The sequence below is a fragment of the Oncorhynchus mykiss genome, chromosome 5, assembly GCF_057628025.1.
Source record: "Oncorhynchus mykiss isolate SJ-2025 chromosome 5, ASM5762802v1, whole genome shotgun sequence".
NCBI lineage: Eukaryota > Metazoa > Chordata > Actinopteri > Salmoniformes > Salmonidae > Oncorhynchus > Oncorhynchus mykiss.
Genome location: NC_143026.1, coordinates 94,345,486 through 94,357,755, shown reverse-complemented (window position 1 = coordinate 94,357,755; position 12,270 = coordinate 94,345,486). Strand labels below are relative to the sequence as shown.

General features: G+C 42.8%; 1 protein-coding gene across 2 annotated transcripts in view; it reads right to left on the bottom strand.

The window, feature by feature from the left end:
- Positions 1 to 9,627, bottom strand: part of LOC110524859 (phosphatidylinositol 3,4,5-trisphosphate 5-phosphatase 1) — a 44,639-nt gene extending 35,012 nt beyond the window's left edge. Inside the window, exons 1-2 of one of the 2 annotated variants that reach the window (XM_036978951.2) lie at positions 9,016 to 9,627; positions 4,593 to 4,656 (exon numbers count right to left, since the gene is read on the bottom strand). In XM_036978951.2, the coding sequence (XP_036834846.2) occupies positions 4,593 to 4,656; positions 9,016 to 9,158 (207 nt within the window). In that variant the 5' untranslated portion in view covers positions 9,159 to 9,627. The remainder of the gene's footprint in view (positions 1 to 4,592; positions 4,657 to 9,015) is intronic. The other variant, XM_036978952.2, reaches the window with a different exon arrangement.
- Between the last annotated feature and the right edge of the window lie 2,643 nt (positions 9,628 to 12,270).

Here is a 12,270-nt window from a genome sequence, read left to right as displayed (position 1 = left end):
AGCACCAACAGTAAGACAAGAACACTACAGAGCAACAACAGTAAGACAAGAACACTACAGAGCACCAACAACAAGACAATAACACTACAGAGCACCAACAGTAAGACAAGAACACTACAGAGCACCAACAGCAAGACAAGAACACTACAGAGCACCAGCAGCAAGACAAGAACACTACAGAGCATCAACAGCAAGACAAGAACACTACAGAGCACCAACAGGAAGACAAGAACACTACAGAGCACCAACAGTAGGACAAGAACACTACAGAGCACCAACAGTAAGACAAGAACACTAGAGAGCACCAACAGGAAGGCAAGAACACTACAGAGCACCAACAGTAAGACAAGAACACTACAGAGCACCAACAGTAGGACAAGAACACTACAGAGCACCAACAGTAAGACAAGAACTCTACAGAGCATCAACAGGAAGACAAGAACACTACAGAGCACCAACAGTAAGGCAAGAACACTACAGAGCACCAACAGTAAGGCAAGAACACTACAGAGCACCAACAGGAAGACAAGAACACTACAGAGCACCAACAGCAAGACAAGAACACTACAGAGCACCAACAGGAAGACAAGAACACTACAGAGCACCAACAGTAAGACAAGAACACTACAGAGCACCAACAGTAAGGCAAGAACACTACAGAGCACCAACAACAAGACAAGAACACTACAGAGCACCAACAGTAAGACAAGAACACTACAGAGCACCAACAGCAAGACAAGAGCACCAACTGTAAGACAAGAACACTACAGAGCACCAACAGGAAGACAAGAACACTACAGAGCACCAACAGGAAGACAAGAACACTACAGAGCACCAACAGCAAGACAAGAGCACTACAGAGCACCAACAGGAAGACAAGAACACTACAGAGCACCAACAGCAAGACAAGAGCACCAACTGTAAGACAAGAACACTACAGAGCACCAACAGTAAGACAAGAACACTACAGAGCACCAACTGTAAGACAAGAACACTACAGAGCACCAACAGCAAGACAAGAACACTACAGAGCACCAACAGGAAGACAAGAACACTACAGAGCACGAACAGCAAGACAAGAGCACTACAGAGCACCAACAACAAGACAATAACACTACAGAGCACCAACAGTAAGACAAGAACACTACAGAGCACCAACAGCAAGACAAGAGCACCAACAGTAAGACAAGAACACTACAGAGCACCAACAGGAAGACAAGAACACTACAGAGCACCAACAGTAAGACAAGAACACTACAGAGCACCAACAGGAAGACAAGAACACTACAGAGCACCAACAGTAAGACAAGAACACTACAGAGCACCAACAGCAAGACAAGAACACTACAGAGCACCAACAGGAAGACAAGAACACTACAGAGCACCAACAGCAAGACAAGAACACTACAGAGCACCAACAGCAAGACAAGAGCACCAACTGTAAGACAAGAACACTACAGAGCACCAACAGTAAGACAAGAACACTACAGAGCACCAACTGTAAGACAAGAACACTACAGAGCACCAACAGCAAGACAAGAACACTACAGAGCACCAACAGCAAGACAGGCTAGTAGCCTGTTCTTCTCATCTCTCTACTTGGTGCTTCCTCTCTGGTGCCAGTATAGATCTTCTCAGTGTGGCAACGTGAGAGTTCTTCTAAGGCTTTATGTTTCCAGAGAGACTTGATGTTGTATGAATGACAGGGTTTCCTTCTAGACCAATCATACAGCTTAAACACTCTTTCCACTGTTTGGCTAAATTCCAAGGGCTTTAGCGTACAAACTACCAAGTCACCTGGGTTCGTTAGCGTATTAACTACCTAGTCACCTGGTTTCTTTAGAGTATTAACTACCTAGTCACCTGGTTTCGTTAGCGTATTAACTACCTAGTCACCTGGTTTCGTTAGCGTATTAACTACCTAGTCACCTGGTTTCGTTAGCGTATTAACTACCTAGTCACCTGGTTTCGTTAGCGTATTAACTACCTAGTCACCTGGTTTCGTTAGCGTATTAACTACCTAGTCACCTGGTTTCGTTAGCGTATTAACTACCAAGTCACCTGGTTTCTTCAGAGTATTAACTACCAAGTCACCTGGTTTCTTCAGAGTATTAACTACCTAGTGACTTGTTTTCTTCAGCCCATTTCACAGCCACTGTGGATACGTTGATTAATTTAAATGCAGTGAAAATCTATATTTTTGCGTGAAGGGTCTGCTATTTTCTGTTGCGCACAAGATTAACTTTGTGGCTTTTCATACGCCCACGCCTCAGAATAATTTATAACTTTCTGCTACTGAAAGAGGAAGACGGTTTTGATCAACATTGGCAGTGGCCTGTAGAAACCGTAGTACCCTTCAACATTAGCAGAGTGGCCTGTAGAAACCGTAGTTTCCTTTCAGCATTAGCAGAGTGGCCTGTAGAAATCGTAGTACCCTTCAACATTAGCAGAGTGGCCTGTAGAAACCGTAGTACCTTTCAACATTAGCAGAGTGGCCTGTAGAAACCGTAGTACCCTTCAGCATTAGCAGAGTGGCCTGTAGAAACCGTAGTACCCTTCAGCATTAGCAGAGTGGCCTGTAGAAATCGTAGTACCCTTCAACATTAGCAGAGTGGCCTGTAGAAACCGTAGTACCCTTCAACATTAGCAGAGTGGCCTGTAGAAATCGTAGTACCCTTCAACATTAGCAGAGTGGCCTGTTGAAACTGAAGTACCCTTCAACATTAGCAGAGTGGCCTGTAGAAACTGAAGTACCCTTCAACATTAGCAGAGTGGCCTGTTGAAACCAAAGTACCCTTTAACATTAGCAGAGTGGCCTATGGAAACCGAAGTACCCTTCAACATTAGCAGAGTGGCCTGTTGAAACCAAAGTACCCTTCAACATTAGCAGAGTGGCCTGTAGAAACCGAAGTACCCTTCAACATTAGCAGAGTGGCCTGTAGAAACTGAAGTACCCTTCAACATTAGCAGAGTGGCCTGTTGAAACCAAAGTACCCTTTAACATTAGCAGAGTGGCCTATGGAAACCGAAGTACCCTTTAACATTAGCAGAGTGGCCTATGGAAATCGTTTTAACCTTCACGTCTGTGTTTAGCTCAGGCTAAAACTCAAGATGACTATAATGCTTTTCAGCTACAATAGATCAATGAAAATCGATCTAATTCATCACTACTGTAGAGTCGTCTCTAGGTTCTGAATATTCTGACTGCCACACTAATACAGGCATATTAACCAGAAGTGTTTCCATCTCAACCTCAGCCTAACACAACGATGCCTTTGTGTGACAGAGAGAGAGCAGAGAGAGTGGGCCTACAGATGAAGAGACATCCGGTGTACTGTATTCGCCCTTCATTAAAGAAGAGGACATTAGCAGTGTCGCATATTCACAGCCACAGGAAACAAGGCTGTTTATATTTAGTGTCTAGTTCTATGGAGCGCTCACACTTCAGCACATTTTTTTTTCCTCTCCGCACAAGTACGGCTTGGTTCAACGTACTGTATAACCAAAATAGGTTGCACAATATTCACAATACACCGGTACATTCCAGAACTCTACCACCACACATGGCCTTTTTTCATTGCTGACGGTATTGAAAACCAGAGCAGAAGTTGTCTGATTATTGAGGAATTGAGAAGTGGCTCTTAAAATAGCCCTTAACACCCAACACCTGGGAAGAGACCATATCAGCCATACAAGTTGGTGGTATAAGGCTCAGAACTTGTGTTGATCAACATAGTAACGGTAAATGCTTTGTGGGGGGGTTCTACGCTCAAAATGGAGTTCAGATCTCAGCTGAACCGAGAGATTCATCCCCTCAAAAGAGTTGTATCACCTGGACTGAGAGCTTCCTCCCCTCAAAAGAGTTGTATCACCTGGACTGAGAGCTTCATCCCCTCAAAAGAGTTGTATCACCTGGACTGAGAGCTTCCTCCCCTCAAAAGAGTTGTATCACCTGGACTGAGAGCTTCCTCCCCTCAAAAGAGTTGTATCACCTGGACTGAGAGCTTCCTCCCCTCAAAAGAGTTGTATCACCTGGACTGAGAGATTCCTCCCCTCAAAAGAGTTGTATCACCTGAACTGAGAGCTTCCTCCCCTGAAAAGAGTTGTATCACCTGGACTGAGAGATTCCTCCCCTCAAAAGAGTTGTATCACCTGGACTGAGAGCTTCCTCCCCTCAAAAGAGTTGTATCACCTGGACTGAGAGCTTCCTCCCCTCAAAAGAGTTGTATCACCTGGACTGAGAGATTCCTCCCCTCAAAAGAGTTGTATCACCTGGACTGAGAGATTCCTCCCCTCAAAAGAGTTGTATCACCTGGACTGAGAGATTCCTCCCCTCAAAAGAGTTGTATCACCTGGACTGAGAGATTCCTCCCCTCAAAAGAGTTGTATCACCTGGACTGAGAGCTTCCTCCCCTCAAAAGAGTTGTATCACCTGGACTGAGAGATTCCTCCCCTCAAAAGAGTTGTATCACCTGAACTGAGAGCTTCCTCCCCTCAAAAGAGTTGTATCACCTGGACTAAGCGCTTCCTCCCCTCAAAAGAGTTGTATCACCTGGACTAAAAGCTTCTGCCCCTCAAAAGAGTTGTCTCACCTGGACCGAGAGCTTCCTGTCCTCATTGGGTAGGATCCTGTAGGTATACACACAGTTCTGGTACCTGGAAATAGAAGAGATGGGATAGTATCATAAGGATTACAGCAGATATGTAATCTTGAATGTTTTTAAGAGAAGAGTGTGACAGGTGCAGTAATAACAGACGGCATCTTACACACTTCCATTGGTCTTTCTCTTTCCAACGGAAAATAGCACATGACCATTTCTGTATTTGTTTACCAGTTATTCAAATGAGCGCCCACAGTGACACAAAGATGTGTGGTGTGAGTTGTACAGTGCGGTCGAACCAGCTTTGCGGCATGACAGCATGTGCAGATACGTTGGCCGCTGCAGTAATAAGCATGTGTACTTTAAAATCGGTCTTCATTACATACAAAATTCCCGCCATTTAGTTAGTCACATCTAAAACTGCACGAAACACCAACAGTATTCTAGACAGTTTCTCTGGTTGATCAAAGTCTTGAGGAAAAACCTTTTCAATTCCAACAGATGTTGATTTATGTCATGAAGAAACAGAAAGTCTACATCACATTGTTTTGCTTTGTCTGTGTCTAACAATGTTTGTACCATGTTTGTGCTGCTACCACGTTGTTGTCATGTTGTGTTGCTACCATGCTGTGTTGTCATGTTGTGCTGCTACCACGTTGTTGTCATGTTGTGTTGCTACCATGCTGTGTTGTCATGTTGTGCTGCTACCACGTTGTTGTCATGTTGTGTTGCTACCATGCTGTGTTGTCATGTTGTGTTGCTACCGTGTTGTGTTGTCATGTTGTGTTGCTACCGTGTTGTGTTGTCATGTTGTGTTGCTACCTTGTTGTTGTCATGTTGTGTTGCTACCGTGTTGCTGTCATGTTGTGTTGCTACCATGCTGTGTTGTTATGTTGTGTTGCTACCATGCTGTGTTGTCATGTTGTGTTGCTACCTTGTTGTTGTCATGTTGTGTTGCTACCGTGTTGTTGTCATGTTGTGTTGCTACCACGTTGTTGTCATGTTGTGTTGCTACCATGCTGTGTTGTCATGTTGTGTTGCTGCCATGTTGTTGTCATGTTGTGTTGCTACCGTGTTGTTGTCATGTTGTGTTGCTACCATGCTGTGTTGTCATGTTGTGTTGCTACCTTGTTGTTGTCATGTTGTGTTGCTACCGTGTTGTTGTCATGTTGTGTTGCTACCATGCTGTGTTGTCATGTTGTGTTGCTACCATGCTGAGTTGTCATGTTGTGTTGCTACCTTGTTGTTGTCATGTTGTGTTGCTACCATGTTATTATCATGTTGCTACCGTGTTTTTGTCATGTTGTGTTGCTACCATGTTATTATCATGTTGCTACCGTGTTGTTGTCATGTTGTGTTGCTACCATGCTGTGTTGTCATGTTGTGCTGCTACCACGTTGTTGTCATGTTGTGTTGCTACCATGCTGTGTTGTCATGTTGTCTTTGCTGCCATGTTGTTGTCATGTTGTGTTGCTGCCATGTTGTTGTCATGTTGTGTTGCTACCACGTTGTTGTCATGTTGTGTTGCTACCATGCTGTGTTGTCATGTTGTGCTGCTACCACGTTGTTGTCATGTTGTGTTGCTACCATGCTGTGTTGTCATGTTGTGCTGCTACCACGTTGTTGTCATGTTGTGTTGCTACCATGCTGTGTTGTCATGTTGTGTTGCTACCGTGTTGTGTTGTCATGTTGTGTTGCTACCGTGTTGTGTTGTCATGTTGTGTTGCTACCTTGTTGTTGTCATGTTGTGTTGCTACCGTGTTGTTGTCATGTTGTGTTGCTACCATGCTGTGTTGTTATGTTGTGTTGCTACCATGCTGTGTTGTCATGTTGTGTTGCTACCTTGTTGTTGTCATGTTGTGTTGCTACCGTGTTGTTGTCATGTTGTGTTGCTGCCACGTTGTTGTCATGTTGTGTTGCTACCATGCTGTGTTGTCATGTTGTGTTGCTGCCATGTTGTTGTCATGTTGTGTTGCTACCGTGTTGTTGTCATGTTGTGTTGCTACCATGCTGTGTTGTCATGTTGTGTTGCTACCTTGTTGTTGTCATGTTGTGTTGCTACCATGTTGTTGTCATGTTGTGTTGCTACCATGCTGTGTTGTTATGTTGTGTTGCTACCATGCTGTGTTGTCATGTTGTGTTGCTACCTTGTTGTTGTCATGTTGTGTTGCTACCATGTTATTATCATGTTGCTACCATGTTTTTGTCATGTTGTGTTGCTACCATGTTATTATCATGTTGCTACCATGTTATTATCATGTTGCTACCATGTTATTATCATGTTACTACCATGTTGTTATCATGTTGTTGCTACCATGTTATTATCATGTTGCTACCATGTTGTTATCATGTTGTTGCTGCCATGTTATTATCATGTTGTTGCTACCATGTTATTATCATGTTGCTACCATGTTGTTATCATGTTGTTGCTGCCATGTTATTATCATGTTGTTGCTACCATGTTATTATCATGTTGCTACCATGTTTTTGTCATGTTGTGTTTCTACCATGTTATTATCATGTTGCTACCGTGTTGTTGTCATGTTGTTGCTACCATGCTGTGTTGTTCAGCCTCTTTCCCAGCAGGCCTCTTGACAGGCCGTTATTGTAAATAAGAATTTGTTCCTAATTGACTTGCCTAGTTTTATAAAGGTTTAATAAATGTAAATCAAAAACATGCAAAGCGCTGTCAGTTCCATACTGCAGGAGAAACTGTATCTGAAGTACTGTACACTTCTGTTCAAACGCCTTAGATGCCCTCAACTGGCAGCTTCATTAAATAGTACCCACAAAACACCAGTCTCAACGTTAACAGTGAAGAGGCGACTCCGGGATGCTGGCCTTCTAGGCGGAGTTGCAAAGAAAAAGCCATGTCTCAGACTGGCCAATAAAAAGTAAAGATTAAGATGGGCAAAATAACACAGACACTGGACAGAGGAACACGGAGTCGCCTCTTCACTGTTGATGTTGAGACTGGACAGAGGAACTCTGCCTAGAAGGCCAGCATCCCGGAGTCGCCTCCTCACTGTTGATGTTAAACCTGGACAGAGGATCTCTGCCTAGAAGGCCAGCATCCCGGAGTCGCCTCTTCACTGTTGAAGCTGCCAGTTGAGGACTTGTGAGGCGTCTGTTTCTCAAACTAGACACTCTAATGTACTTGTTCTCTTGCTCAGTTGTGCACCGGGGCCTCCCACTCTTCTTTCTATTCTGGTTAGAGACAGTTTGTGCTGCTCTGTGAAGGGAGTAGTACACAGCGTTGTACGAGATCTTCAGTTTCCTGGTAATTTCTAGCATGGAATAGCCTTCATTTCTCAGAACAAGAACAAGAATAGACTGACGAGTTTCAGAAGAAACCCTAACCCTTTCTGGCCATTTTGAGCCTGTAATCAAACCCACAAAGGCTGATGCTCCAGATACTCAACTAGTCTAAAGAAGGCCAGTCTTATTGCTTCTTTAATCAGGCCACAGTTTTCAGCTGTGCTAACATAATTGCGAAAGGGTTTTCAAAGGATCAATTAGCCTTTTTAAAATTATAAACTTGGATTAGCTAACACAACGTGCCGTTGGAACACAGGAGTGATGTTTGCTGATAATGGGCCTCTGTACGCCTATGTAGATATTCCATAAAACAATCAGTCATTTCCAGCTACAATAGTCATTTACAACATTAACAATGTCTACACTGTATTTCTGATCAATTTGATGTTATTTTAATGGACAAAAAAAGTATATATATATATTTTTTTAATAAAAAAACAAGGACATTTCTAAGTGACCCCAAACTTTTGAACGTTGGTGAAGGTATTTTACAGATTGAAATCCCAATAACAAAAGCATTTAGCGCCGATCCTGGTTTCATTTACGATTTAAAGTTTTGATAAGCTCTTCTTACGGAAAGGGACACGACTTCAACAGATGATCTTCCTTCCTCAATTTGAACTTTCCAACATCATTGTAGCTCAGTATATGTTTAACTGTCAATTCTTTCTTGAAACAGACTAGTCAGTATTCAGTATGGGATGGTTTACTCTCCCTACTCACAGCTACTTTCAACTGCTACCTGCACGCAAAGAGATATACAGGGATGAACTCTCAACAGACGACCGACTGTCCTCAATTAGATCTTTCCAACATCGTTGTTGACAGGTAAATGTTCAACTGTCAATTATTTCCTTGTCTGTTTTTCTTTGCAACAGAAATTATACTGCAGTTAGTAATCAGTATGGCAGTATGGTTTCCTCTCAAAGCTACTTTCAACTACTTTACAAAGAGATATAAGGGATGAACATCTCGGAACATCTTCCTTCCTCAATTTGATCTTTCCAACATAATTTTAGACTGTTAAACTGTCCATTTTATCCATATATATATATATATATATATATATATGTATCTTATGGTATGTTTTACTTACAGAACACAGAGGGCGTAGGCACCCTGTATGGACTCACTGTCCCGGAGGAGGAAGCTCCCATCCTTAGCTGCTTTGGAGAGCAGATCCTCAGCCTTAGATCGGGTGATATTACCATGGTGCCATGGCTGGAGCGACGTAGACATCCTGGTCTTCTACTGAAAACACTCAGCTACATACAGCATCGACTATCACACTAGACAAGGACTTATCAGGGAAGATTCAACTGTAGCTAGTAACCATACTCTTCATGTTTCGCGTATGTTCTCTTCTCCTCCACTCTCGCTCTCTCTTGCTCTCTCTCTCTCTCTCTCTCTCTCTCTCTTCCTGTTAGTGGGGAGAAAGCTGTAAAAGGGAAGCTGCTACAAACACGGCTGTGAACTTCCTCATTTGAGAAGCGAGAGCGAGAGGAGGGCCAGAGAGAGAGGAGGACCAGAAAGAGCGAGAGAGTGAGAGGAGAATCAGACAGAGAGAGAGAGGGGAGGATCAGAGAGAGAGAGAGAGAGAGAGGGAGGATCAGAGAGAGAGAGAGAGAGAGGAGGATCAGAGAGAGAGAAAGAGAGGGAGGATCAGAGTGAGAGAGGGAGGATCAGGGAGAGGGAGGATCAGGGAGAGAGGAGGATCCGGGAGAGAAGAGGATCGGAGAGAGAGAGGAGGATCAGAGAGAGAGAGGAGGATCATAGAGAGGGAGAGAGAGAGAGAGGAGGATCAGAGAGAAAGAGGGAGAGAGATAGACAAAGAGGGAGAAAGATAGACAGAGAGTGAGAGAGAGAGGGGTTCAGAGAGAGAGAGAGAGCAAGAGGAGGACCAGAGAGAGAGAGAGCAAGAGGAGGACCAGAGGGAGAGAGCAAGAGGAGGACCAGAGAGAGGAGGTCCAGAATTATCTATCCAAAATGGAGATGTATGGATAAACCACTTTTCCGGCCTTTTTGGCCCTATAACAAAGAACAAACAGCAAAATCATACACATGATCAAATACAAATCTTAGAATCAACTATTAAAGACAACCAGAACCCACTGGATTCTCCAACTACATTGAATGAACAACAGGACAAAATACAAATCCTCCAACCCAAAAAGGCCTGTGATGTTGATGGTATCCTAAATTAAATGATAAAATATACAGACCACAATTCCAATTGGCTATACTTTAACTCTTTAACATCATCCTCAGCTCTGGCATCTTCCCCAATATTTGGAACCAAGGACTGATCAGCCCAATCCACAAAGTGGAGACAAATTTTAGCGTGGGATATGCGTCAACAGCAACCTTCGAAAAGTCGTCTGCATTATCATTGTTAACAGCAGACTCGTACATTTCCTCAGTGAAAACAATGTACTGAGCAAATGTCAAATTACCGTATGACAGACCATGCCCACACAAATTGACAAAGAAACAAACCAAAACAAAGGTAAAGTATTCTCATGCTTTGTTGATTTCCCAAAAACTTTTGACTCAATTTGGCATGAGGGTCTGCTATACAAACTGATGGAAAGTGGTGTTGGGGGTAAAACATACAACTTTCTAAAATCACAAACAACAAGTGACAACAAGGTTAAAATGGAGAAAAAAAACACAATTCTTTCCACATGGCCGTGGGGTGAGACAGGGATGCAGCTTAAGCCCCACCCTCTTCAACATATATATCAACAAATTAGCGATGGCACAAGAACAGTCTACAGCACCCGGCCTCACCCTACTAGAATCCGAAGTCAAATGTCTACTGTTTGCTGATGATCTGGTGCTTCTGTCACCAACCAAGGAGGGCCTACAGCAGCACCTAGATCTTCTGTACAGATTCTGTCAGATCTGGGCCCTGACAGTAAATCTCAGTAAGACAAAAATAATGGTGTTCCAAAATAGGTACTGTTGTCAGGATCACAAATGCAAATTCCATCTAGACACTGTTGCCCTAGAGCACACAAAAAAACTATACATACCTCGGCCTTAACATCAGCGCCACATGTAACTTCCGCAAAGCTGTGAACGATCTGAGAGACAAGGCAAGAAGGGCATTCTATGCCATCAAAAGGAACATAAAAATTGACATACCAATTAGGATCTTGCAAAAAAAATACTAGAATCAGATTTAGAGCCCATTTCCCTTCATGGTTGTGAGGTCTGGGGTCCGCTCACCAACCAAGAATTCAAACAATGGGACAATCACCAAATTGAGACTGCATGCATAATTCTGCAAAAATATCCCCTGTGTACAAAGTAAAACACCAATTATTATTATTTTTTTAACCTTTATTTATTTTATTGGACCTTTATTTAACTAGGCAAGTCAGTTAATTAAGAACAAAATCTTATTTACAATGACGGCCTAGGAACAGTGGGTTAACTGCCTTGTTCAGGGGCAGAAGGACAGATTTTTACCTTGTCAGTTCGGGGATTTGGTCTAGCAAAATAATACATGCAGAGCAGAATTAGGCCGATACCCGCTAATGATCAAAATCCAGAAAAGAGATGTTAAATTCTACAACCACCTAAAAATAAGCGATTCCCAAATCTTCCATAACAAAGCCATCACCTACACTTAGATGAACCTGGAAAAGAGTCCCCTAAGCAAGCTGGTCCTGGGGCTTCATTCGCAAACACAAACACACCCCACAGAGCCCCATGACAGCAACACAATTAGACCCAACCAAATCATGAGAAAACAAACAGATAATTACTTGACACATTGGAAAGAATTAACATAAAAACAGAGCAAACTAGAATGTTATTTGTCCCTAAACAGAGAGTACACAGTGGCAGAATACCTGACCACTGTGACTGACCCAAAATTAAGGAAAGATTTGACTATGTACAGACTGGTGAGCATAGCCTTGCTATTGAGAAAGGCCGCCGAAGGCAGACCTGGCTCTCAAGAGAAGACAGGCTATGTGCTCACTGCCCACAAAATGAGGTGGAAACTGAGCTGCACGTCCTAACCTCCTGCCAAATGTATGACCATATTAGAGACACATATTTCCCTCAGATTACACAGACCCACAAAGAATTTGACAACAAACCCAATTTTGATAAACTCCCATATCTATTGGGTGAAATACCAGTGTGACATCACAGCAGCAATATTTGTGACCTGTTGTCACAAGAAAAGGGCAACCAGTGAAGAACAAAAAACATTGTAAATACAATATATTTTGTACTTGAACTATTTTCACATCGTTACAACGCTGTATATTTACATAATATGACATTTGAAACGTCTTTATTATTTTTAGAACTTGTTTTGTCAATGTAAACATGT